General features: G+C 39.2%; 2 protein-coding genes across 12 annotated transcripts in view; one reads left to right on the top strand and one right to left on the bottom strand.

Moving 5' to 3' along the window:
- PIP4K2A (phosphatidylinositol-5-phosphate 4-kinase type 2 alpha) overlaps nt 1-27,304 on the bottom strand; it is a 178,424-nt gene that overhangs the window by 110,135 nt on the left and 40,985 nt on the right. The window lies entirely within an intron of this gene.
- The window catches only part of ARMC3 (armadillo repeat containing 3), a 57,379-nt gene that overhangs the window by 16,175 nt on the left and 13,900 nt on the right, over nt 1-27,304 (top strand). For 7 of the 9 annotated variants that reach the window (XM_079947842.1, XM_079947839.1, XM_079947837.1 and 4 more), the window contains 9 exons: nt 1,610-1,727; nt 4,292-4,417; nt 5,737-5,805; nt 6,040-6,215; nt 8,119-8,313; nt 9,722-9,905; nt 15,378-15,530; nt 15,649-15,754; nt 26,801-27,050. In XM_079947842.1, coding sequence (XP_079803968.1) covers nt 1,610-1,727; nt 4,292-4,417; nt 5,737-5,805; nt 6,040-6,215; nt 8,119-8,313; nt 9,722-9,905; nt 15,378-15,530; nt 15,649-15,754; nt 26,801-27,050 — 1,377 coding nt within the window. The remainder of the gene's footprint in view (nt 1-1,609; nt 1,728-4,291; nt 4,418-5,736; nt 5,806-6,039; nt 6,216-8,118; nt 8,314-9,721; nt 9,906-15,377; nt 15,531-15,648; nt 15,755-26,800; nt 27,051-27,304) is intronic. The other 2 variants (XM_079947840.1, XM_079947841.1) reach the window with 2 other exon arrangements.

The following is a 27,304-nucleotide window of genomic DNA, read 5'->3' as shown; positions in this document are numbered from 1 at the left end:
AAAGAGAACCAAGAGCTATCAGTGAAAATGCATGCTTTGCTGGGTGAGGTTGATGCTTGTTGGTGCTTTTGAAATTGTTTTATTAATTTGGAAAATTGTTTATACAGTATAACTTCTCTATAGTAGGTGGTCTGGGATCTTTAGGAATGTGATGTTACAAAACAAAATTTGTTATGTGCTTTCTGATGACAAAGGAAAATGTTTTATTACTGGCTGTTCTGAATAGCTACAGATAATTAAAGAAACAAAAAGAATGCCTCAAATATCTCTTTCTATGACGCAGCTTAGTGTCACAAAATGGAATTCTCGTAGCCTTGTCTTAGCAGCCATTCATTCATTCATTTAATAAAATTTATACATTGCTTGATTGCAAAACAAAGGAAAACCCCCTCAAAGTGGTCTACAAAAAAATAAAACAAGAAAATCAAGAAAACTCATTAGTTTGGAGACTTGGCAAAATGAAGACTGGGGACTTCCAGGTTTGAGAAGAATCCAACTTTTTTGTTTTTCAGTAGCAACAAAAAGCCTAAAGGATTTTGATGCTTATGAATGTTTTTTTGGGTATTGCTAATGGTGAACTACCATAGATTCTGGCGTATTAGGCAACTGGGCATATTAGACGACCCCCCAAATTGGCAGCTGCAATTTAGGGGTTCATATTATAAGCCCAGTTGCCTAATACGCTGGGCAGCTCCGTGCTGGGAGAAAGCTGCCCGGCACGGAGCCGAGCCAGCTGCCCCTGCTGCTGCTTCCGAAGCAGCATTGGGCAGGCTCTGCACCGGGTGGCTGTCTCCCGGCGTGGAGCGGAGCCGCCGCAGCATCAGGGGGCGGATACCCAGCGTATAAGACGACCCCCGACTTTTTAACCTCTTTTCCGGGGTTAAAAAGTCATCTTATACGCCAGAATTTACGGTATGTATAAATTACAATGGGGAGTATTTTTATTGTAGAGGGAACTTGTATTAGTGATGAGGAAACAATTTTGACTCAGTTTGTATGTTTCTGATGCATTTGTTGACATGTCACTCTTTTCCAGGGAAAGCCTTAAAAAAAACCAAAAACCACACACTTGCTCCTTTGATGGTTTGAATGCTCCAAACAAACCACAAGTGGCAAGCCAAAAACAAACCTTGGCTTCCACCTTTGATTTGCTTGTATAGAAGCAAACCATGAATGCTGATTTGTGCATAATGCTAAGTCAGTGCTCTGGTTTATTCCCTCATAGCACAGGGAGAAGAGGGATGGGCCCAAATGAGCACCATCCTTCTGCTTGTTCACTGTAAGCCATGGCTTAAGGTTTACAGTTGCATGTGAATTGGACCAATGAAGTTTCTCATTCATTTAAAAACAACATGTTTCTGCTCAAAGTATTTGCAGGCAAACCCCATTGTGATTTTGGCTCTTTTCTAAATTGCTGACTTGCTAACCAAGCAACTAAGAAGCAAGCCACTGAAAGAAGCCTTTGAGTTAGTAACTTTCTATTCTAATTTGAAATATCGGATTATATCCAGTGTTTAATTTATGTATCATCGATGATAAATTTCCAGAATGGACTTTGAAGAACTGTATGTTTCACATTTGCTGATAATCTTATAATGTTGCTTTCTAGTTTGATCCTTTATCAGTTGAAAGCAAGAAAGCTGCAACTGTGGTGCTGATGCTCAGTTCTCCTGAAGAGGAAGTTTTGTCTAAAGCATGTGAAGCTATCTATAAATTTGCATCAAAAGGTTAATGTTTCAGTTATCAAATCTTACCACATGTCTTGTCTGTCTTCTCATTAATAAATTTGCTTGGTACCAAAAGATTTTCATTAATAATTATTGCTGCTGCTACATAATATTTCTTAAGTCACAAGTATATGCAAGAATATCCAGTATATCCAAGTATATCCAGAGTGCAGTGATATGGTTCCTCTCTTGATTAGCTGAGCCATGGCTAGAAATGAGATAGAAATTTGCTTCAGTTTGGATTGCAAAACCAATATGTGAACCAAAGTAGAGCTACCCTTCAAAATTCACACTACATTTTGAAATGCACTTCTTCACCCACATGTGCACAAAAATGTGTATATTATGAGAAAGTGTGGATGAAAATGCATATTTAAGTGAAAACATGAGGGGAAATTGCTTGCAAAATTTATATATATAAAAATGCATACAAAATGTACATATTAGAATAAATTTGCACTAAAAAAGCAGGTGAATTTTCATGAACCCCTTTTTAAAATTGCAAACTGATGTAGAAATGTGGAGAACTGAAATTGTGATTGGAAAAACAAGAAACTGAGTGAAACAAAACTGAGAGATTTTGTCCATCTCTAGTCATGACTCATGAGCAGCCTCTACAGGATGAAGACGAGGGAATTTCTTAGCCAGATCAGACTTACAGCTGATCCAGACATCTGCTTTTGACACACGTTTCTTTAAAATTGGCTGAGACAAAACCCTGCAAGTGAGATGCTTTCTACCTCCTGTGTTAGCTCTTCAGCTGCAGCAAGATTTTAAACACAACACTTTTTCTTGCTATGCACCACATATACTCTGAGTTGTTTTAGTCTCAAGAGAGAACAGTAAAATCCTGTTTGAATCAGTTGTAACATCAAAGGAATTATTCCTGTTTTTGAGGTGCTAGAATATCTTCCCATTAGTTTCTGTGTGGGGTGAAGAAAGCAACTTCACTTTCAAAAGCAGCCATAAGCAAAGTCAGCACTAGACAACATATATTTACCTTTTGTTGTTGTTGAATCACACATGTACATGGGTGTGTCAGAATCTACCCATGTCCCTTTGATTTAAGATAGAAAAGCTGAAGTGGGAGGATAAAGCTTTATAATGATATAGTGAAGATCTTGTGCTCTAGGACTCCAGTACTATTATTAGAAGCATTTGAATATTTTGATCTTTGTGAATTCTGACTTGAATTCACGTTAATGTGAACTGACTTATCTGTACCTCCCATGCTAATGAGAGAGTCAGCACTTGGGTTATCTGCCTGCTTTTGGACATCCTAAATGTTCTAACCCAGCTCAAAAATGTATCAAAATGAATCTTGAAATATGCATTCTAAGAGAAAAATACATTTAAGACTTTGTATTAAAGTAGTACTGAAATACAAATTTGTGAGGATTAAAAAAAAAGAATTCACAGATTAATGGGGAAACTGGATCAGAGGTGGAGCATGGGGGGGCAGCTGCTGGGCAATTGCCCTGGTGCAGAAAAAAATTTATGGGCACGGCTCCAGCTGCCACTCTGTCCAGAAGCGCTCCCCACCCCACCTGCCCACCTCACCTGAGCAGCACACCGAGGAGGAGCTGGGAGAGGATGGACTCTTGCATATCTCAGCTGCACAGTGTCCCTTGCTGGGGGGGAAGGTGGGCGGACGGCAAGACTTGTGTCATGGTGGTGGTAGTGCCCGAGCCCAAAGAGGCGCACACGAATGTCCCACCGAGGCTCCACAGTTCAGTCTATAGCAGTAGCGCCACATGGAGGCACAACACTTGCCTTAAGGGGTGCAATACTTTCCTGCCCTGGGCGCTTGTAACCCGTGCTACTCCACTGAATCAAGATAGAGCAGATTTATGAGTAAGCACATGCAAAAAGTGCATGGACTGGAAATAGATTGATTCGTCCATCCCTGTTAATGGAATGTTATGCTATTATTGGGGTTCAGATTGTAGATGCCATTGTTTATGTAACCAAAATGGCACCATTCATTCACAAAAGGGGGACAGGAGAAAGTATCAGAAGACTTACGGGGATCCAAAATTTGCTGAAGTATGAAATACATTTTAAAGAAAAACCCTGTGGAAGGGGGATCCCAAAACAGCCACAAGAGGACTGTGGATTCTGATTGGCTGCAGAATGCTGCTGACTATTCAGATGGATTGGGTGGGGCTCGTGTGGTGAAAACTGGGAGGGAGGGGGAATAGTGGCTGGAATTGTGATCAGCAGCACTCTGTGTTGAAACATTACTGCTGCAGGTCCCACTTGTTAATATTATTATTCATCTTGTGTTGACAGTAAAGACCACTGACAATAGGGACCATTTCATGGGTATAAACTATCAGAGGCTACTAGTCATAATAGCTATCTTCTGCCTCCACAATTGGAGGCAGTATGTACCTGAGTACCATTTGCTGTAAACCACAGCAGGAGAGAGTGCTCATGTGCTCAAGTCCTGCTTATGGCTTTCCATAGGCATCTGGTTGGCTACTGTGAGATCAGGATGCTGAACTAGGTGGGTCAGTGGCCAGACCCAGCAGGCTCCTCTTATGTTCTTATTTGCTTTCTAGGTGAAGAAAATAAGCTGACTCTTCTTGACCTTGGAGCCTTGGAACCTTTATTTAAATTAGTTACACATGAAGACCCTATTGTCCGCAGAAATGCCACCATGGTAGTTGGGGTGATGGCTTCTCACAGTAAGAGAATCATGCACAATTATATTTGCTAGCAATATTAAATAAGTTAAGTGCAACTGATGAAATCATAATAGTCCAGTAGAATGACAGTAGAATAATTCATCTGAAATCTTGGGGCTCCTATATCATCACACTGATGGAGTAATCCCAACAACTATACTGGAGGCAGCATCACTATCCACCAAGTCTCCGGGCAAGGAAGAAGGGCCTATACAGAGAACAATAATCTAGTACTTGATGGTGGAGATTCAGCATAGATGAGGACTGAACAGCTTGTTACTCAGCCATCCAACTGCAAATGCAGGCGTGGTTGTCAAGCACCTGGTAGGTTGCAATATGCAAATGATGGGCTATGTTTGACTTCTGCATTTGACTTGACATGTCACCAGTTGTGCAGACCTGACCTCAAATAATGACACACATTGTTTTATTAAAAGAGGTGTGCTTCAAAGCTTTTGTAATCCTGCATCAGACACTATGGGGCTTGAAACAAAAACCCTACAGACCAGGGGTTCTGATCAGGGGAGGGTACTACAAGCCATTTCAGCTACAGCATGTCCACAACAACCCATACTTATTCTGAGCTAGGAAGTCAGGTGGCACCATAGGAGCCAACTGCTAAGGGCCATGGTCCCTTTGCCCCCCTTAAATGCTTGAGGGGTCTGGCCCCCCCAAGTTGATGGGCATTGCCATTCAAATGGTCTGCTCACACGTCTTGGTTTCTTAGAATTCCTGAACAACACTGGGTATGAGGCTGCTGGTTTCAAATATGTCCAGGTCTGCTTGTGTCTTTCAAACATTTTGAAATCATCACCGAAACTAGAACATTGCATTTCAATATAACTTTGATAAATGTACCCAAATCTACTGGGGGAGGACGGAGGACTATGACTGTTCTTAAATATGAAAATAAATTGATCAGCACTTTCAAAAACTGTTTTAAAGAGGTTTAGAATGAAAGCTTTTGCAAAATTGTTGCCAAAAGTAGTGAGTGGGAGTGTTTGTCATTTTCTTTCATTCTTCAATTGACTGTTATTGTGTATCTGATGTTGTTTGGCACAAAAGGATATAAAGATCTCTTTTGGAAATTGCTTGCTTTTTGGTTTTCTAATTTCCCCTAATATATTTCCCTGTCAACTCCCAGCAAAGTACAGTCTACCTTGATGTTACTCATACAGCAGCCATATATTTTCTACTACCTAGTAGAACTTAATATAACTGTAATATTAAGATTACATCGCCAGTTCTAATTGCACACTGTATTCCTTCAATATATTGACTAAATATATTGCTTCATATCTGCATTTGCTTCATTGTAGATGATGTGAAAAAATCATTAAGACAGCTAGATGTTACAAGTGCATTTATAGCTCGCCTGGCACCGGAAGGTAATTTGTAGTGCTCCTTTGTGCATATTTTTGTTTGCTTCTGTCATTTAATATTTTTTGAAGGACTGTGGTTTGGATTTTTCTTTTAAAAGTGTATAGCAAAATGAGATGAGAGTGGATTAAGAGCTTCTGTTTACATATAGTTTCTAATAACATTTTGCTAACCATCAACAAATGAGAGTATTTACTATGCTAGTTAATGGCTAATTGCACTATTTCATTTTTATGCCATAGAAGATGTAGTCACCCATGAGTTTGCCAGCCTTTGTCTGGTACACATGGCAGCAGAATACAACAGTAAAGTGCAAATATTTGAACAAGGTGGACTAGAGCCGCTTATCAGCCTGCTAGGAAGTCCTGATCCTGATGTTAAGAAGAATTGTGTTGAATGCATCTATAACATGGTACAGGTGATTATTTTTCACTGTTTTAAGTATGAAGGAATATATTGTTTAATTATAAAGTGATGCTTATCTTCATTTTGTACATCAAAGTTAATTATTGGTTGGCGTATGGTTATCTTTAAATTTACACCAGTTTTTCCCAATAGCCCGTTCCAATACATCTTCCTCATATCCCATAAACTAGGAATTCACTGTCTACCTACTGTTGAACTTGGGGAACTCCCTCTAAAGTGCCCCCATTAGATGATCAACACCGTCATCTCTATCAATGCTGATCACATGTTAGGCAGAAGAGGTATAAAGGAGTCTGACATCCACTTCTCCATCCCTGCCTAAGGGATGATTAGTACTGTCACTATTAATGGAGATCCAGGTTCTGTTTGCAGGAGTTTTACACTCCTAAATACCCTTTTGTAATTGACATGGGGGTGAGGAGGGGTAGGAGATGAGATCCCTGAACAATACTCTGTGGATCTCTCTTGCTCTGGGTTGATTTACTTGATGGCAAGTCCTATTGATTTCAGTGGAATGTGCTTCCAATTAAATGTGTTTAGGATGAATTGGAACAAACTGCATTTGCATGCATATAAAGGAAATCATTTTTTAAGACTAGAATGCATAAAATCCATTGTCTCTTCATTGTGTGGAAAAAATGGTTTGACCCTTCCAGAGAGGGTTGTGAAAAATGTCTGTCTTTGGGGGAGAGGGAGGGAATCAGAAATGGGTTCTGGCTTATTCTTGCATAACACACCATGATTTTGCACATCTTCTTAACTCTTGGTAAATGCTTTTGACAGCTTCTTTTCATAAGGAAAGGAAGGTTATTGTAATTGGTTACTTTCACAATCAAGTGTTAATGTCACCATATGCTGGTTAGCAAAAGAATGGTGCATTTGTGTATGGGAGTTCTTTTCAGAGTCTAATTGCTTGATCCACAATCCAGTGAAGCTGAAACACGAGGATTTAAGCGGATTTAGTTCCATTGACTTCAGTGGTACCAAATTGGCTTAAGTTCAAGCACTCAAATTTAACTGTGTTGTGGATCGGGCTATAAGTAAATCAACTCGGTAATGAATTCAATTCACAGCTCAATCTTTTCTAGGGCATCAGAGCATGTCTTTATTCTGAATCACATTTTGCTGTTTCCCTTCTTTTGCTATCTAGCTGTCTTTGTTGTAAGATATATCTGGACAACTGCACCTGGTGCTTGCTTAGATTGATAATAGAAATTGCACAGAAACATGCATAAACTGCTATTTTTTAAAAAAAACTTAAAACTTTTTTTTTATATACCATTTTTATACTGCCTAGGACGCAGTCGTTCTTTTGGAAGGTTTTATTACTAGAAAAGGTTGGAATATTTTGCAAGAAAGTTTTTAATATTCAGTTATTTAAGAAGTAATAAAATAGCAGTGAATGTGCAAAGACCTTCTCACGCAGATAAAATTATCATACTGAATTTGAGTGATCCTTTTTGTAAAAGTCATATGCACTAGAAATTTTTAAGGTCAGTTTCTTCTTGAAAAGTACTTTGAAATGTGGCGTGAAAGCAATATGCTTTAAATTATATACAAACTAGTGCTCTTTTTCAAGAAAAAGAGGTGCCAGAACTCTCCATTCTCATTCTCTTAGAATGGCAATGGCACCTACCTGAGAGGTGCCAGAACCTGCATGAGAGGTGCTGGAACTGAGTTCCAGTGAGTTCCGGCTGAAAAGAAGCCCTGCAAACTAGGATTGCTGAGTATTGTTCTGTGTAATGCGTAATTTGTGATATTCAGAGCCTAACAATTGTCAGCTTCAAAATAACAAATAATTTAATTGCATTTGTGATAATCGTCTTGCAAAACCACAACATTATACATTACTGTGTTTTTCCATCTAACCATTTCTGTTTGGTACTTAACTACAGGATTTTCAGAGTCGTGCTGCAGTTCGTGAACTAAATGTGATTCCTCCTTTATTGGATCTTTTGAAGTCTGACTATCCAATTATTCAGTTGTTAGCTCTCAAAACCTTAGGTACTATTTCCATTGATAGAGAAACCAGAGTTATGCTAAGAGAACATCAAGGACTAGACCATCTTTTCAAGATACTTGAAACTAAGGTACCTTTTACTTAAATATAGAGCTGTCATTTGCTTGAAGAAATCTTAATCAGTTAGTCATATTAATTGTAGGCCATTAATTGTTACTCAATCTGAATAAACTCACAGTTGTAATAGAGGGGGGAAAGCATTATTTGGCTTAGATAATGCATACATGTGCCATTGTACGTATCATCTTATAATATTATTAATTTAAATATCTTGCTAGTTAAACTTTTAGTAGAACAAATTGTTTTTAACTGATGGATCTACTGGGTAATTGATTTTTCAGTTAAGTATTTAAACGTTACTAGAAACATATGGTCAACTCTAAACTGAACTTTAACAATCTGTACGGTAAATAAAATGCAACTTCCTTCACGCAAAACATGTACTGAAAATCCTTACTTCATTCTTAATAATTGCATGGAACTGTAAACTATTTTTTAATGGCCTCAATCCAAAGAGAGGGTAGCCCCATTGACTGGGTGGACAGTGCTGGTTACTAGTGAATGTGTGGTTGTGAACAGTCCAAAACAGATGACTAGCTTTGGGCATTGTCATCAAAGGCAGAGTTAATCATTTATTTGGCTGAATATATAGCCAAAACCACCAACTACCCAGCACAGTGCATGCAATCCGAAGTGGCAGATGCATCCCCCAGGGGCAGGGATCAGGACAAATAACTTGCATGTGTTGAATACTTATTGCACTAGTATTTTATTTGATGTTACTAAAGATTTGGTGTCTAGAATAATGTTTAGTTTCAAAGTATACCAATGCTAACCAGGGATTGGGTTTGTAAGAACCTTCCGTTTCTGTGATAAGATATACATCATTTATTTGTCTCAATGAGAAATCACAAGGCTTAATTACTTGTATATCAATTGGAAATTTTAAAATGTCAGTATTTCTGCAGAGAAGTATTCAGATTCTATTGGTGTCAACTGAATAATTTTGCTTGTCTTTTAATTGTCCTAAAGAGGATGATAGCAGCTTTTTCAATCCCTTTCCACCATGTGCTGCATGCCCGTTGCACGAGGAATGCCTCCACACCCACTCAGGTTGTGTGCAATAAGTATTCAACACATGTAAGTTATTTCCTGCAAATTCTTTGGCACATATGAATAGGCCTCAGACAAAAAGCTTGTGTTAGGGCTTAATTTAAATAGATTGCAACAAGGCATTTTGTTCAGTTGGGCAGTGTATTTATATAGAATTATGGAAACTATGAACAAATTTTTAAAGAAAATTCCAATGACTGACACATTTTGTGCTAAAATATAAATGTGATCAGGCATTACATTAAACACATAGCATTTTGCAAACTATTTCTTTATTCATTTAATGAAATTTATATACCACTTGATTGTAAAAAAAAACCCTCAAAGTGATTTACATTTAATGTTTGTATCTGTTTAACTTTTAGGAATTTAATGATTTACATGTAGAAGCTCTCGGAGTGGTGGCAAATTGTCTTGAGGATGTGGATACTATGCAATTGATTCAGGAGACAGGGGGCCTCAGAAAACTACTTGCCTTCACTGAAGTTTCCACTCTCACTGATTTTCAGAAGAATGCGGCAAAGGCTATTGCTAAAGCAGCTTATGACCGTATGTCATTTCTAAAATACATATTTCTTATGGAAAGTCTTAGAGCATATTTGTGGCATATATTTTTATGATTGAACATGGACCATGTTGATGGGGGATGTCCTGCCTTGTAATAAGATTCCTTCTAGTTCTCACTAACTGTAATTATTTGACACAGATATTGCTAATTAGTTCAGCTACTTGGCTTGAAGTTTTATTTAGGACTGGTGGGTGGGCACATTCCATCTCCCTTTCGTCATTGACCCACTATGATTATTTCTTAGGAGCAACTATATCTCTGTTTATTATGAGGTATATAATAATAAACTGAATAATGCTCCTTTTTTTTTGTATGTGCAATATGCAGCTTTATCCTATGGAAATTAGCATGGAAGTCCCAGTGGGGCTAACTCCCAGGAAAGTGTGTACAGTATAGGATTGCATCTTGCAGTATAACTGCTCTGCTTGTCTATTCAAATGCACATTACTTTTGAGTAGACTAGTATAGAATTACAGCCAAGTATAGCCAAGACCAGGCCTTTGAGCCTTGTTTCATAGCCTTTTCCCCCTACATCTTTCATGGAAATATGAAATGCCGCACTGCTGTCACATTTTACCCCTCCATTCACTATCAAATGCATCGTGTGTGTACGGAAAATACCTCACAAAAGATTTTTTGTCTCAGTCCTGTTTTTATTTATTTAATTAAACAACTGTAATCTCAAGGGTCGTCCCGTCCCCCCCCCCAACTTGGCAAATATTTTTCATTCTCAGGAATAATTCCATCTCATATTCTTAGAATTTCCCCTCTTGGGCTGCTAGGGAGCAGACGCTTTTCTTGCATAGCAGCCTTCAAAATGACATATAGATTAATGTCCCCAGTGGATTAGCCACTTCATCTATCTTTTTATAATTATTCATTCTGTAATTATTTATTTATATAAACAGTTTGCTGCTTTTGAATTCATTATGGAATTTTGAAACAAGCAGGCTGAACGCTCATAGCTTGGTCTCAGCATGACAGTGCTGTTTATGTCTCAGAGTAGCATCTGTATAGTGATTTGCAAAGCTGAAATTGAAGGACTGCAGTGCCATATGACACAATGTAGTAATATAAATAATAATGTACTTCTTATTGTTCTGAATCCCTCAAGGGGTTCTGGTGACGTAAAATGCGGCAGATTTAGATGCTTCTTGTTTCCACCATATCTGGGTGATTAGTTACTTCTAGAATTTCTGGCAATATTACTTTAATTTATGTACGTTTGTCTCACACATTTTCTAACGCAGAAAAGTCCCTTATTTCTTGCTAGATAATTGCTTTCTAATATTTTATGTATTTTTCCATAGTCTCCCAGTTTGGCAGGTTAAAGCCTACTCAGATGCTTAGAAACTTGAAGTAATTTAACTTTTAGATGTTTTAAAGTATAGCTGTAAATTTTTCTTGTTTTATCTTTTTGTAAACCACTTTGAGGGTTTAAAAAAAATAATCAAGAGATATATACATTTTATGAAAATAACAGGGACTGAGCAACAGGAGCTCACCCCATCGTGGGGATTCGAACCGCCGATCTTCTGATCGGCAAGCCCTTGGCACTGTGGTTTAACCCACAGCGCCACCCGCACTTACTCACTCTTAAACAGGTTGCAGCCTGTTTGTTCTTTATCACATAAGCTGCTTGACAGCTGAATCAGGATATAAATAACATGAATAATAATTATTCAAATTATGATAATACATAATATAATAGATAAATCAGTAAGTCCTCCCCCCCAATTTATTAGACTCTACTTTCAATATATAATTATATCCCTGCTCTCAAATTCATTTGGAAAAGAAAATATATTTCCTGCCTTTCTTCCTTGGTCTTCTTTTGCTTTGCTGTACCCCACAGACATTGTTAAAAAATAAGAGGAGCTGCACAATAGGCTGTACAGTGGTACCTCGGATTACATATGCTTCAGGTTACATATGCTTCAGGTTACAGACTCCGCTAACCCAGAAATAGTGCTTCAGGTTAATAACTTTGCTTCAGAATAAGAACAGAAATTGGGCTCCGGTGGCGCGGCAACAGGAGGCCCCATTAGCTAAAGTGGTGCTTCAGGTTAAGAACAGTTTCAGGTTAAGTACGGACCTCCGGAACGAATTAAGTACTTAACCCGAGGTGCCACTGTAATATATTTCTGTCAAGAACAACTACCTATTACACTGTATCTCTGGATATAACTCTATGTAACTTCTTGCAGCTTTTCTTTATGAATGAAATAAATGTAGTCTTAAGTATAAAACTTTTTTTTTGCCTAGTCTGCAACAAACTAGCATGGGTGCAACTGAGTTGTTGCAGCCAGAACTGTACACAGTATGTCACATGTTTTTGCACAGTAGATTTACATAAAAGAATTACGACATTGGGAGTTTTGTTCTGGTTAGCTTTTGTCCTGATCCTTTGCATAACATTTGCCCTTTTCACAGTTGCTATACACTATAGGTAAAGGTAAAGGTACCCCTGCCCATACGGGCCAGTCTTGACAGACTCTGGGGTTGTGCGCCCATCTCACTCAAGAGGCCGGGGGCCAGCGCTGTCCGGAGACACTTCTGGGTCACGTGGCCAGCGTGACATCGCTGCTCTGGCGAGCCAGAGCCGCACACGGAAACGCCGTTTACCTTCCCGCTGGTAAGCGGTCCCTATTTATCTACTTGCACCCGGAGGTGCTTTCGAACTGCTAGGTTGGCAGGCGCTGGGACCGAGCAGTGGGAGCGCACCCCGCCGCAGGGATTCGAACCGCCGACCTTTCGATCGGCAAGTCCTAGGCACTGAGGCTTTAACCCACAGCGCCACCTGCGTCCTTGCTATACACTATACATATCTGTATATTCATTATACATGTATTATATATGTATATACAAAAAATATACATAGTTCCCCTAGCACAGAGCATTTTAAAGGTTATTTTCACCAGTGAAATTGTTTTTATGGAAACATTACACCAATAGAATTTTTGAACATATTCATTGGCTGGAGAACTGCAACACAAAACTCAGAGAAGTGCAACTACAGAAGGACTGGTATGTTTCAGTTTTTGTTTTGGAAAGTGCAAAGTAGGTTGGTTCGCCTTTAGATGTGAACTGAATCAAATTTCTCCCACATCCCTAGCAGAGGGCAAGTATTACACAGTTAATGAACAGCAACAGATAAAGTGTAGCTTTCAGAAGTATGCAAAGGTGGCAATGGGAGCCCTCAGACATTGGTCTATGGTATGAAAACTGGGGTATTAGAGAAGATGCCTACTTTCATTTATGAAATGTTGGAAGGTATTAATTTGTCCTTCCAACAGGATTCCATTATTAAGAGGTGTGGAGTCCATTCCTACTGATGTTGATGTATGCCCCATGTTCAGTGGGACTTATTCTCTAGTAACCTACATCAGTAGAACCAATGCTGCACTGCCAGTGTAATAGGATATGAAATGCATTTCTAGTCTTTCTGATAGTTTTCATTTTCTCTTTCAACAATTAAAGCAAACATTATTTCCCTTTATGCAGAATTTAAATATGTTTTATACCTAATGTGTGGTTTATTATTATTATTATTATTATTATTAAAATAAGATTGTACCTGCTTTTTAGGAAATAGTCAGAATAATAAACACTTTTGTTCCAGGTACTAAGGGACATCGAACTCACTTTCTCAAAAACAAGTGACTGAAGTATGGAGATATGCCCCCCCCCAAGAGACCATTACCAGGGATTACACACAAGTTTGGCAAGGATCAAGCCGGAGGCAAAGTCCATTATGTGTCAAGCCAATTTGTAATCCCAATTAATGCCATCTCTAGAGTGTTTGCAGTTACATGTCAGTGATGTGGCAAAACTTGTGTCTGCTTTTGTTGAGAATTCTCCCAGAACCTATTGAATCCCGTAAAATAAAAGCAAACAAGCAAAAAAACACGAACACAAAACATCTCCACCAAACAGCATATGAAAGGGTGCACCTTTTAAGGTGCAAAATTGAGAAAGTGGAGCAGCTAGATTTCTAATGCCTTTTATTTCTAGTCTAGCTTTTGCTATGAATGTTCTGAACCGTTAATCAAATATAAATATGTACATTTTGGACTTTTTAAAAAGTAACCAGACTGCTTAATAATCTGTTGAACTTCCTTAACTTTTATTATTAAACACACTATATAAAGTAAATATATTTAAGCTGAAGGAAAGGTTCATTTTTTGGTATAAAACCTCTTTTAGGTGACATTTCTCCGTTTCCAAAATAGAACAAGTATAAAATTAAATCTAAGCCTTGATCCTTTTAGCTACTTGTCAATAGGACTTAGCAGATCGGCTGTCTGCTTAAGGTTATGTAAGTGCTTAAGTATTCCTTTGAATAAACATGAAAGGGAGCAGCTCAGATATACAAAACTCTGCCAGCAAGGGCTTTCTTGCTTTGGGCAGCTTTATGAGGCACATAGTATAATATTTATTGGAGTATATTTGTCTGCCCCTTTACTGCACTAATTTTGTATGGCTGTTGAAAGCTAACCAAACGAGGCGAGGGTTATAAGATAAACCTCCTAAGATTCAGGGGATATTTCTCATATCAAGGTAAAAGAATAAGTTAGGTTATATAAATTCTCATAAGCTGCATGATGTTATGTGTGTGAGGGGGACACTTCCACTTCTTGTTCCTCCTTTGCCTTGTGCAGAGCTGCAGCATTCAATAAAACCTTAATTTTATACTGGAAAGGCAAACTGTTATGCTGCAACATTCAGAGTGTAATCATTTCACTCTGGCCCTTGCAAGCTGGCCCTAAATGGGGGGATCTGTGGTCTTGTCCTCACTGTGAAACCCACATGTGCATTGCAATGATGTCAAACTGTGGAGCATTCACCCCAGTGTTTTGTCTCTAGTGATGAAACAGGGAGCATTCAGAGCCTTCTTCCTGTTTGTCTAGATAGGAATTAAGAGTGTATGAATCTGTGAAAAGGCATAATGCACTTTTTAAACTACCATCCTATGGTAGCTAGTCCATGCACTAATTTGATTTATACAGCAACTGTCAGATATACAGCATCTCCACTAAAAAAATTGACTTCTTTAATTTTCATGTACATTGCTCCTATTAGTACCCCTTAGTGAGGATACATGCATGTTCTGATTCTGCATAAATTCAGGGCTGTTGTTTTTAAAGGGAATATAATTGGTTGTTATTAGCTCAAGTGCTTATTGCTGGTAAGTGAAATGGATCTTTTTGACCTGCTTTAAAAACTCCCATATTTCAGCAAACTTAACCAAGTTAGTGTGAGGTTCTGTATGCAGCTTAAGGCCGTGACACTTTATAAGTGCACTTTAATACACTGTGTTTTGATGTTGTGCTGAATGGAAACAAACATTTGCTAGTGACATAATCTGCATGAAAATTTGATCTTTCATTCCCCTTCCTATTTAACATTTGATGTTGCTGATTATTATTATTGTTCTTCTTCTTTATGCGCAGCTGAAAACAGAAAAATCCTGAATGAACAAGAAGTTGAAAAATGTCTAGTCACTCTTTTGGGAACCGATAATGATGGAACTAAAATAGCTGCTTCTCAAGCAATTGCTGCTATGTGTGAGAATTTAACTAGCAAACAAACCATTGGAACTCTAGGTAAATCAGTTATGGTGGAGGTAGAACTTATGATCCGTAAGAACATATTTACCAATCTGCAGTTTTGCCATGGCTAATTTGAGACCGCATACATACAATTATTATTATTTATCCAAAGGAATTCCCCAGCTAGTTCAGTTGCTAAGCAGCGACAATGAAGAGGTAAAGGAAGCTGCTGCTACTGCTCTAGTTAATCTGACAACAGCTCACCCTGCCAATGCAAGGTAAGCTCAAGAGAAATAAAGAATTGTTGAACACATTTATCAGGACGTATATTTTACCTCTGTGAAATTTCTAGGTGGCATATTGTCCTGTTACCTCCATTTTGCTTTACATCCTGGCTCCTGTGCTATTCACTGAATAGACCAGTGTCATTCATTTTTCATTTTTCTTGACTATTTATATGCGAATCCAGTGTAGTGTGTGAAATCAGCTAGGTGTTTTTATAAGAAACCTGGAAATAATATGTATGTTTGGGAAGTTTTTAGAAAACAAGGCTAAAAATAATAATACATTGGAGGGGGGAGTTCATGAAACATTTTATAGCTCTCCTAAAGATCAGTGCTTTAGGAATTCCCTCTTTCTGTGAATATTGAAGCATTTTTTGGCTGAATAAAGTTGGTGGGCTAGATTGTGAGGTCCCCATTCCCTGAAATGACCTAAGTGTGGTATGTAGCACATGCAGCTGTGAACATGTGACGAGGGATAAGGGGAAATACCTGTGCACAGGCATGACACATACAGAGGTCTGGATCAAACCCCATATCTAAACATTTATGTCTACATGGAATTACACAATATGGTTTGAATATATACTAAGGTATCACTTTGCTGAAGCTTAGCAGGTACACATCTAGTCAGTGCCAGGATAGGTGACTGCCTGGGAACCACATGTATGCCACCTTGAATTCAATGATGGAAGGAAGGTGGGCTATAAATATAAGAAAATAAAATGGGATATGTTGCATTAAATGTGTGATTGAACTTGAATGTCTTTTAAAAAGCCACAGGGATCTCCAAACAGGGTGAAGACCATTGGCATGGGTTAACTTTATCTTAAATAGTTTTTTGCTGCAGGAGGGAAGATACTATTGATGTTCATCTTCTGTTGTTAAGGAATCTTGTTGACAGTGCAGACTGTTTCTATTGAAGCTATTGGATTCATACTAGGGTGTTGATCAGTGTAATATATGGTACATATACACATGACCGTGTATAACAAAGTTAGGGAATTAAGTTCAATTCAATACTAACTTTCCACTTTGTAGTCCTTTTAGATCTAGTTATTTCTCTTCTTCCATCCCTCATTGCAAGCTACTCCACAAAAGAAGGGGGAAACAGAGTCTAATGCTGTGGATTGTTGCCTTGGTTGACTGAATGTGCCTATAAAGCAGCATTTTAGACGGTCATTTGGAGAATTTTATGAGAAACTAACAGCAATGATTACACTCACCAGTCAACAGTTGATCAGGATTTATGAACTGAACTTGTTTCAGGTGTGTTCATCTTGAGTTAAACATGAAATTTCATAAAAAACAGTTGTGGGCATACATACTCACATATGCGCATACATATACATTTTTTCTCCTCCATTTATTTCCATCTGTATCCAGATTATAAGGGCTGTGTTCACTCAGTCAGAAATAAAACCATATGTGCCTTACATGAACAATCACAAATGAGCAAGGTAGTTCAAATGTCAAAAGACTTAAAGCAATGAAATTTGCAAAAGGTTTCTTGGAGTATCTCAAATAATGAATGAAATGGAGAAAGTGATTGGCTCATAGATATTCCATGAAGAGAAAGAGACATAATTCATTGGATACATTTCATGTCACAAATTATTCACTCGGCTCTAATAGCCACTGACATTAATTTAACATTACCAGACGAAACATCATTCATCATGTGTAGTCATTATTCAACCCACTTTTCTGTTTTCTGAAAAAATGCAGTAGATATTGACTCTGATACTCCTTTCTTGTGGCTCTTCAGTTAATGTCAATTGTATCTAGGCTCACATATAAAGAACCAGGTATTGGCCTCTAGGGCCCAAGCCTGCTGGAATTGCTTTGCTTAGCTCTCAAGTTGGAAAACAATTGTAAAGTTGATTGGTACAATGCTGTCCTGTAAAAACCAATCCTCAGGAGGGTGGACTGATGTAGATGCTCTCTAGAATCCCCTTTGGGGAAGATGAAGGATTTGATGCTGGGCTTCAATGATAACCAGTTGCTAGAGTATTGAGGTCCTGGGCATGTCACCTTTTTCCATCTAGTCATTCTTATTGTGGTATGTGGTCGTGCTGTAAACATGTGTGAAGTTTTTATTTACTGGCCCATGTGCAGTGTGCCTCAAAAACCGGAAAGGGGCAGTAATGTAGTAGCAGTTTGGTTATGGCAGTGAGGAATGGGAGCTGGGGCAGTTTTTCTGGTCATATGCAGGATATGATACTTTCAGCCTGCTTTTAAGAAGAAGAAATGTCTTCTCCATGTTGTCTCCTTTCTCCCATGCTATCTGGTTGTGAATTCACTAACTGGAGTTAATAGTACACTGCTGCACTTCCAAAGGCGTAAAAAGCACTGTAATAGCAGTACAGAAACAAATGGTGGTGATGGGAGCTCATAGGTAGCTTCTTCTTTATCCTTCACTAGAGTGCACTTCTTTGGTGTCAACAAATTCTCCTTCATTTCTGTGTCTTCTCCATGCAGGTCATCATCACTGCAGCTACAATCACTTATTCTTAGGGAACGTACAGCTGCCTGAACTATAATCTGCCTTCTCTCTGCACATTCCCAATCAACATAAATATTCTCTCTGTTATTTGTACCCACTGCAGTAACCACCTCCTCAACCTGGTCTTCCTCTTGGATGGAAACAAGAGGAGCAGTAAATCCTTAATTTTGGAGGACTGTTGTTACCTTGATGGGTGTTGGTGGCCTTTGTACACAAAGAGAGTGGAGGTCTCATGAGGGGTGGACTTCTGTTATTGGTATCAGTGACTCATAAGAGTTGGTGAAGGATTTTGGGATGACCTTGTGCTGCTTGATGCCTACAGGTGGTCATTCCAAACTGCTTCTGCCCACTTAGCACTGCTGTAGAGCAGCCAGCACATGTTATAAATGAGGATGAGGTGAGGATGCAGGAACTACCCCTGGTCTAAGCAAGCACAGATTATTCCTGAAGAGATTGTGCCAGCCCAAGGAAGTGGGGGGTGCTTGAAAATATTGGCCTTGGCAGAGTTGGCACTTGTTCCTGAAGAGGGTGAAGGCATCCACCTTTACTGGCCAGGTGTTCCTAGCATGACTGATGAGGTTTGCTTAAATGTAGACTCTTTGGTTGGTTTGGGTCTATTCAGCTGATACTGGTTGGGAACACTGATACCACTATTCACAGTGTAGCCTGGAGTCATACGTTTTCTATTGAAAAGGATGGTTGCCAGTTTTTCATAAAAAGGCATCACCTTGGGTGGTGAGTAGTGACATCCTTGAACATCTTGAAGGCATTAATTTTCTCCTTGCACTGGGTGATAATATAGTGGTAGCTTCACTGGTGCATCTCCACAGAGAGCCAAGTAAAAATAATATATTTCTGAAACCAGTGTGAGAGTGCCTCTCATGTGAGAGTACATGAGATGAGATCCACAGATATATGCACACCACAGCCTCCTCATCTGACCAGAATTAAGTCTTTAATCTCTGGGAGGCCATCTGTTCAGAGTCAAACAACTACATGTATTAGGTATCTTGTGATTGCTCCTCAGTCAGGAAGGCAGTCTGTGTTAAAAGCTATTTGCAGCCCATACTGTAGGGTCTTTGCTGTTGATCAAACCATCATTTAGGTTGTGCATTATGCCAGAAAATGGATAACATGGGAAGCAATATCTCAAAACCCCTATTATGAAGTCTGGCAAGCCCATCTCTATAAGCATATACCGAATGCAAGTAACAACTCCAGGCCACCAAAGTCAGGGAATATTGTTCCTGGGTTTGTGAAAACAGAACTGAGGCTTCAGGGCACAATGAGGATTGCAAATCAGGTGTTTGCACAGGAGGTGCTAATTACCCGGCAGCCATGAGTTGCAAATTGCGGGCAAAGGTTTTTTGTGCCCCTCCAAGAATTAGATTTCTACGCCATAAGGAGTTCGAACTTTCTTAACCTTCCTAGTTTTACCTATGTGAATGCTTACTTTTATCCCCAACAACTGTTCTCTCTCTCTCTCTCTCTCTCTCTCTCTCTCTCTGTGTGTGTGTGTGTGTGGTTGCTACAAGTTAATAGGGTAGACTAGAGTATCATTATGTACTGATCATTTCAGTTTGCTGCTTACATCCCACTTTAGATTTAGTAGGGAGTGCTGGGTTGTAGTCATTTCAAACTTTCTGCTATTGGACAGCAGCTACAAAACGAAGCTGTCTGCCTTGTGAAGAATGGGGTGTAATGGAGAAGTGGGATGGGGAAAGAAGCCTGTTGCCAGGCAGAGTTAGGAGCGGGTTCTTTGGACAAAGTGGCAGAGAGACCTGCTTCACCTTAATAGTGGTCTTTTTTGGTACCTTTTTGCCATTGTTTGGCAGGCATCTGACGCAGGGTGAGCAAACAAACCATGCTGGGTTTGCCTGTAATAAAAAGCCATAGTTATAACAAGCCAAGTTTCATAAACCAGCAACAAACAATGGCTTAAGATCTTGGTTTGTTGGTTAAACTAAACACACCTTGACTTACGTGTTGCGTGTGAACCAGGCCAGTGTGTGCTAACAACATCTCTCTCTAACCAGGCTTTGCCTGTCCTGAGGGAAACAGCCATGTATTAATGATGGTAAAATGTTTTCAAGTTTAAACATTTGTCTCTTGGGAGAGAAGTCACTTCATCCTAAGATTATATTCTCTCCTGACTAATCTGTGTCAGGTTGTTGTTGTTTTTAAGGGATGCCTAATTTGTTGTTTCAAGCATGTTTAAAGTATCACAGATTTGTGTATAAAACAATGCTTTTGGTACAGGATGCAAAGGACTTGTACAGTCCTACTTGCCTACCATAGGTTGCTCCTTTGGTTATAGCAACATATCATGGCTTGCTATGTATTAGCTAAAGCAAGCATAAGCAAAGGAAAGCATAAGACTGAATGTCCAGAGCCACATTTTCAAAGAAATTTCAGCCTCCAAAATGAAAGGTGGATTTTCAGAAAGCCAAGAAAGGAAAAGGTAAATGTGAGCTAGGCTGTAGAAAAACATGAGCTAGGCTCATGTTTTCCATCTCGGTTTCAGATAAAAGCTTGACTGAAAATCTGACCCCAAGGAGGCACTCATGTTACTGCTGCAAAGTCCATGAGCATCTCCTCAGTAAACTTGTGTGTGCTGGTTGATTTCCCATCAATCCAGTTATAAAATAATCAAAACTGTACCAGCAGTTCACTATTAAAACAAACCACTGATTTAATAGGCTGGACATTAATTTACAGTATCACTGCCATCTATTGGTCATTCTGTTCTACTGGTACCACTTTTATTGAGAATGAACCATGTGTTAAGTTATTTATTAATACACAATATATGTATTATACAAGTTGTTAAATGTAAAATGAGGCAAGTAGTTGCCTTCTAAATGCTATTTATATTTTAACAAGCTCCCAAAACCTGCCAACATAAACAGCTTCTGTAAAACAAAGATTAGGCGAATATTATACTGGATTTAAATTACTGCCATAAATATTAATTATTCTTGGTAACAAGTTACCACTGTTCACTCTTCACTACACAGAGGATACTAGAATAAATGACTTTGTTTCATTAGTTTGTTGTGTCAGGGTTTTGTTTTTGTTTTAATTCTCTTTGAAATAATTTGAGAAAACACTGACTGTCACATAAATATTAAGGATGAACTGACCTGAATTAGTTCTTAAGTTGTGTTAGTTGTATCAATTTTAGATATGGAGCTTAACAGTTTTCATAAGCAAAAAGTCAATTTCCTGCTTACTATGACTTATAATATAAATTTTGACACAGGGATGGGAACTAGTGGTTTATACAGTTAATTAATTTTAGAGTCTGGACTCATGGTTAGTTAGAAGGATGAAGCTAGAGTTTAGTGTTGACAGTTTTGAGTGATGTGACCTAGAAGTAAAGCAGCAAGCTGCAGAGTCAAAGAGCAATGTCTGGATCCAAGGCTGCAGCTATGGGAGAAACAAGATGCTTTGGGGGTGTTAAAGCTGTGAATCTCTCCATCGTAGCCTCAAGTTGTACTTTTGTGTAAATAAACCATATACCAGAAAAACAATTTGGCAAAATTGCAAGAACCCGAGGTTTTTGAGCTATTTTAAATGACAATCACCAAAACCAACACTACGACATACACCTGGATTTTCGCAGACATTTCAGCAATTTCCGCCTGGACGCTGTTTACAAGGGCTGAATACCGGCTATGTCCAGGAAATTTTGGACGTATGGCAACTGTGCCTTATCTCAAAAGGAAACACAAATCCTAGATAAGCACCTGAAACCTGTGGAATATCGCACCGCTTGGAGATTGGGGTTCCATGCAACAATATGTTGTGCCAAGTTGTGCCAAGTATTTGTATTCACAATATTTAGTATTGCTATGCTCAGTGGCAAACACAAATTGATAAGCTGTACCATGTGCAACGTTCAGTATGCACACATAACTCATTTATGGGAGCCTGCCTAGTTTTTCCAGGCTTAAAATTCCAAACTTCATATCAGAAATCATTACTGGAAAAGTCACAGAAAGCTGACTTTAATTTGCCAAGAGCTTAGTAAAGACAATTCTGGATATATCTGTTTATATGAGCAGTTTATCACAGATCGAACATAGCAGAAATTATTGTTGGTGTAAGAATCATCAAGTCATTAGACTGGATGGTATCAATGGTGTAATACAAACTCTTCTCCTTCAGCCTTAGCTACAGGCTATCAATTTCATTTCAGACCTTCAGCATTTATTGAGCACACAGCCATAAGCTGTCCCCTTGTACCAAAATGCAAATATAAACTCTGCGTTCATCAGAAATGCCTCAAACAGCATTGGAGATTTCAGGAAATGCTTTATGAGTAGCATCAGCCAAGTGCAGCCACCAAACAGCATATTAAACTCTTCCCCCACAAGTAGGACTACAAGTGGCATATGGTTTGTTGAATCAGATAAAACAGAGATAATGCTGCTGCAGACAACATTCTGGTTGAGTTGGTATCTAAATTGTGAATATTCTACTGAACCTTGTTTTTAGAAGATAATTTGAGATTTTTTAATATAATGTTATGTTTTCCCCATAAACTTACTGTCCTTCTGTGCTTGAGGTCTGGAATAAACTACTAGCTCGCCTCTGTTGTAGTAATGTGTGACTTAACACTGACCCCTAGTGACAGCCTGCAGAACTTAACACAATGCGTACGCCAATATCCCAGAGGGATGAGCTATGTTAGTCTCTCACAGCAACAATAAAGAAGAATCTGATGACACCCTAAAGACGAATACATTTATTATGGCATAAGTTGTTGTGGATTACACTTCACTTCATCAGATGCATAATTTGGTATCCTGAGTTGTAGGTATCTGCTATGGTTAGAGCAAAGTAATATAGTTGGAAGTACTGGTAGTAGTAATATTTGCACACCACCCTTCATCTGTAGATCTCAGGGCAGTGCACAACATAAAAATATAAAAACAAACAATACACGATAAAAACAAGAACAAAAAACCCACAAACCAATAACACCCCACCCCTCCCCTCCCACAAACACATTTAAAAGCGGTATAAGGCGTTAATCATAATCATCAGCAGCCAAATACCAGATGCTGTGGGACATATTTGCTCATTGTCTTTGTACAAAAGAATGCCAAGTTATACTTTTGGCTCAAAACACTGGGCACAGAATCCCTCCTTTAATTTTGTAGGACTCTGAAGATTGGGAAGTTCAAAACGACTAAATTTTAATTTTCATTAAAGCTAGAAGAAAAAGACCCATCAAGCTTCTAGAAGATCCCACTATTCTGACCCAACTACGGTACATCTCATGTTCCCATAGGACCATATTCTTATAGGTGGGACTACCAAAGAGTTGTGAAAAAGAAACAGTCTTATATCCTAACCCTAATCCATATTTCCAAATATGCAGGATCAGGACCTTGGATCTTTAAAATATGAGTCCTCATTGCATCAGCATGAGTATGGGCATCCTAAAAATAGAGGATGTAATTGAGTGGTGGAGCACATGTTCTGGATGCAAAAGGTCTTAGGTTCAACACCTGCCATCTTCACATAGAACTGGGAAATATCCATATCCTAGAAAGCCTCTGCTGGCCAACATAGTCAAAATTCATCTGAGATGGACTACTTGTTCTTTTCAGAACCATGCCTTCTAAAGTCACTATGACTCTCAGACTTCTAATGAGTCCACATTATAAGTGGAAATTCTTCTCCGCTTCCATTCAGGAAAGTATTTTCTTATTTAAGGTATAGCTGAACTTGTCTTTTATTTGTTGTCATTGGTTGGGTTAAGTGTGGATCTGTGAAGACTTTTCATTATTTTCTGCTTCTTTTAAACTTCCATGCCCTAGGGCAGGTGTTTTGCCTAAAGCTTAAGACTGACTGTGAAATGGACCTTAGACTACAGATTTTTCATCCCTGTTCTTCCTACAATCCAGAAAGGGGGTGGTGCTAGATAGAACAAGGTTAAAGCCACTTTTTTGTCACTTTCTTTTATTTTTATGCTGTATTTGCTTCTAAATCCCATTTAATTTATTTCCTGTGTTGGTCCTTCGGGAATTTCCAACAGATTGTATCCATCTTTCCATAGACTGCCTAATTACTTGGATTAATATTTAACATTGCAGTCCAATGCACATTTACTTGCAAGTAAACCCCACTGTGTTCAGTGGGACTTATTCCCTAGTTAAGGTATACAGTTGTACCTTTATAGAAGAAACATCAGGATCTTTTAACCAGATCCAGAATCCAGAAATGTTTTGTTCTATAGCCTGGCCTTAGGCCTTCAGAATACCCTGAATAAAATATTAGTATTTAGTGATTCATACTATTATGGGACGCAGGTGGCGCTGTGGGTAAAAGCCTCAGCACCTAGGACTTGCCGATCGAAAGGTCGGCAGTTCGAATCCCTGCGGCGGGGTGCGCTCCCGCTGCTCGGTCCCAGCGCCTGCCAACCTAGCAGTTCGAAAGCACCTCCGGGTGCAAGTAGATAAATAGGGACCGCTTACCAGCGGGAAGGTAAACGGCGTTTCCGTGTGCGGCTCTGGCTCGCCAGAGCAGCAATGTCACGCTGGCCACGTGACCCGGAAGTGTCTCCGGACAGCGCTGGCCCCTGGCCTCTTGAGTGAGATGGGCGCACAACCCCAGAGTCTGTCAAGACTGGCCCGTACGGGCAGGGGTACCTTTACCTTTACCTTACTATTATGGTGGCAGCATGTTAAATTTTATCCTTGCCCCCAAGATTCATTTGGATTCTGTAGGCAGTGATTCAGGAGATAAATTATTGTAGGGTGTAAAATGAAGCATTTAATCATGAACTTGGAATAAAATGATCACACAGTAGAATAAAAATGCTAGCTATCAAAACTTAATCACTGAGCTTAATATGAAAGGGAAATAATTTTCTAAATGTTTACAAGGAGATAAGTAATTATGCAACCTTTAGAAGACATCTGAAGGCAGCCCTGTATAGGTAAGTTTTTAATTTTTGATGTTTTATTATGTTTTAGAGTAGCTGGGGTGACCCAGTCCGATGGGCAGGGTACAAATAATAAAGTTGTTGTTGTTGTTGTTGTTGTTGTTGTTGTTGTTGTTGTTGTTACTATTACATGCCATCAAAAGCATTTATGAAAGTATGCACAGATATTAAATTGTTCATAATTGAGGCATTTCTGTTGACAGGAGGGAGAGATTCTCACATACCATATTGTATGCACAGTGCATTCTTCTGCTTGAGATTCTTTAGCTGGAACCATGTTTCTCAGGGACTGGTCTGAATGAAGGACATGTGGGGTAATTCAGCTGTTGAAGCTAAGCGGGCCTGACTCTCTAAGCTTGGAAATCAAATTCTGAACTCCTTTGAGTTAAGAGTCAGATAAAAGTGTTAGAAGTAAATTTAACAAATTTATTTGATTTGAAATGGGGGAATATTAATAGCTACCTTGGACCAGTGACTGTTTTTTCCTTTGATGGATGAAGATTAAAATTTCATTAACAGAGCAAACCTAAAATGGAGAAACTGCTACTTCCTAAACTCTGATGGTTCACAATGGCCAGGGCAGAAGTTGTAGGGTGGAATTTCCACACACACCAACTTGGTCTTCTAATACCTCCCCCCAATTGAGAAAATAAGATCCAGAGCTGGTGTGCTTTTTGCCCCTTTCAGGGCCATGTCAGAGGAACAAGGGAGCTTTGAATTCAGTACATATGAGTCTTGCCCTGATCCATCCCCAGAATGCCCTGTTTATGGCCTACTGCCTCTGAAGCACCACCAGCCAATAGAGTAACAGCTGTTGCACTGCAGAGGTCTCTGCCTGTGAACCTCCCCTCTTCACCCACAGAAAGTGAAACATCCTATGGCAGCTCAGCCACCCACCCACCCACCCAGGAAGTATAGGACTGCTCCCTTAAGCTTAGTATAGAATTGTGCCCTATCGCTCCAATCCATTGTGCTCAGCGATCCTTACCTCTGACTAAAAATTACCAGGCCTTCCCTCCTGTAAGACTGTAGTCCTAAGCACACTTTCTATGGCTTAATTCAGAGTAAACATGTAGAGGTTGGTGCTTAACAGCAAGGATATAAATAGCAGAGCACATGGACAACTGAGATTTCCATCTGTATATTTCCTGTGCTAACACTTCTGCCAAGTTTTGTTTAACAAACAGATGAGCCTACTATAAAATGACTATGAAATGATACTCAGTTGGGCATATGGCTTATGTTCTTTACAAAAATAATAATATGCATGCATGCAAAAAGAATTCCTCTGCTTAGATTGCACTACTGATAGGTAAGTTCAGGCTGAAGAAAGGGTAGGATTAGAAATGGAAAAGGCACATCCTGTGCACACTTACTTGAGCTCGATTGGACATCTAAGTAAACGTGTGTATGTGCTGTAAATGTTTCGGCCTCAATACACATGAGCATCTGCACTGGTTTTTTAATGTTGGCATAAGCAATTGATACGGTTTATAAAGGGATACGTTAAGGATGCTTTCTTTCCTCATCTTAAAAATTAAAATAGCTTTGGGGATGTCCCCTTTTTATCCCGTTCTAGTGCAGTGGCGGAAGCGGATGGTATTGAGCCACTGATCAACCTTCTGAGTTCTAAGAGAGATGGGGTTGTTGCAAGTGCTGCTACTGTTCTCACCAACCTGGCCACCCAGGAGCCTCTGCGTCTCAGCATCCAGAGCCATGGTATTATGACGGCAATTGTAGAACCACTGCATTCCACCAACAGCATAGTGCAAAGCCGAGCAGCTCTTACCGTCGCTGCAGTTGGTTGTGATGCTGATGCCAGGACTGAGGTGAGGTACATGCAATGCAGCATCTGCTTTGAAAATCGTGATGAGGGGAACTCTTTTGCTTTGTGCGGCTTTCTTGAATCAGTGCATTTATTATGCTTCCTAGAAAAGATCTAGTTTGTGGTTCTTATATAAAAATTAGGAACCAAGTATGCGCTGTCTTTGTTACAGTATATAAAATTTGTGCAGGGAAATTTTACCATGGTGAACTATGCAAGTTTGGGGGTGGGGTATGAATGAAGCAAACTAGAGGTGGG

The sequence above is a fragment of the Podarcis cretensis genome, assembly GCF_951804945.1.
Source record: "Podarcis cretensis genome assembly, chromosome: 12".
NCBI classification, from domain to species: domain Eukaryota; kingdom Metazoa; phylum Chordata; class Lepidosauria; order Squamata; family Lacertidae; genus Podarcis; species Podarcis cretensis.
Note: the sequence above shows the minus strand (reverse complement) of the source record. Positions and strands in the feature narration are given on the sequence as shown.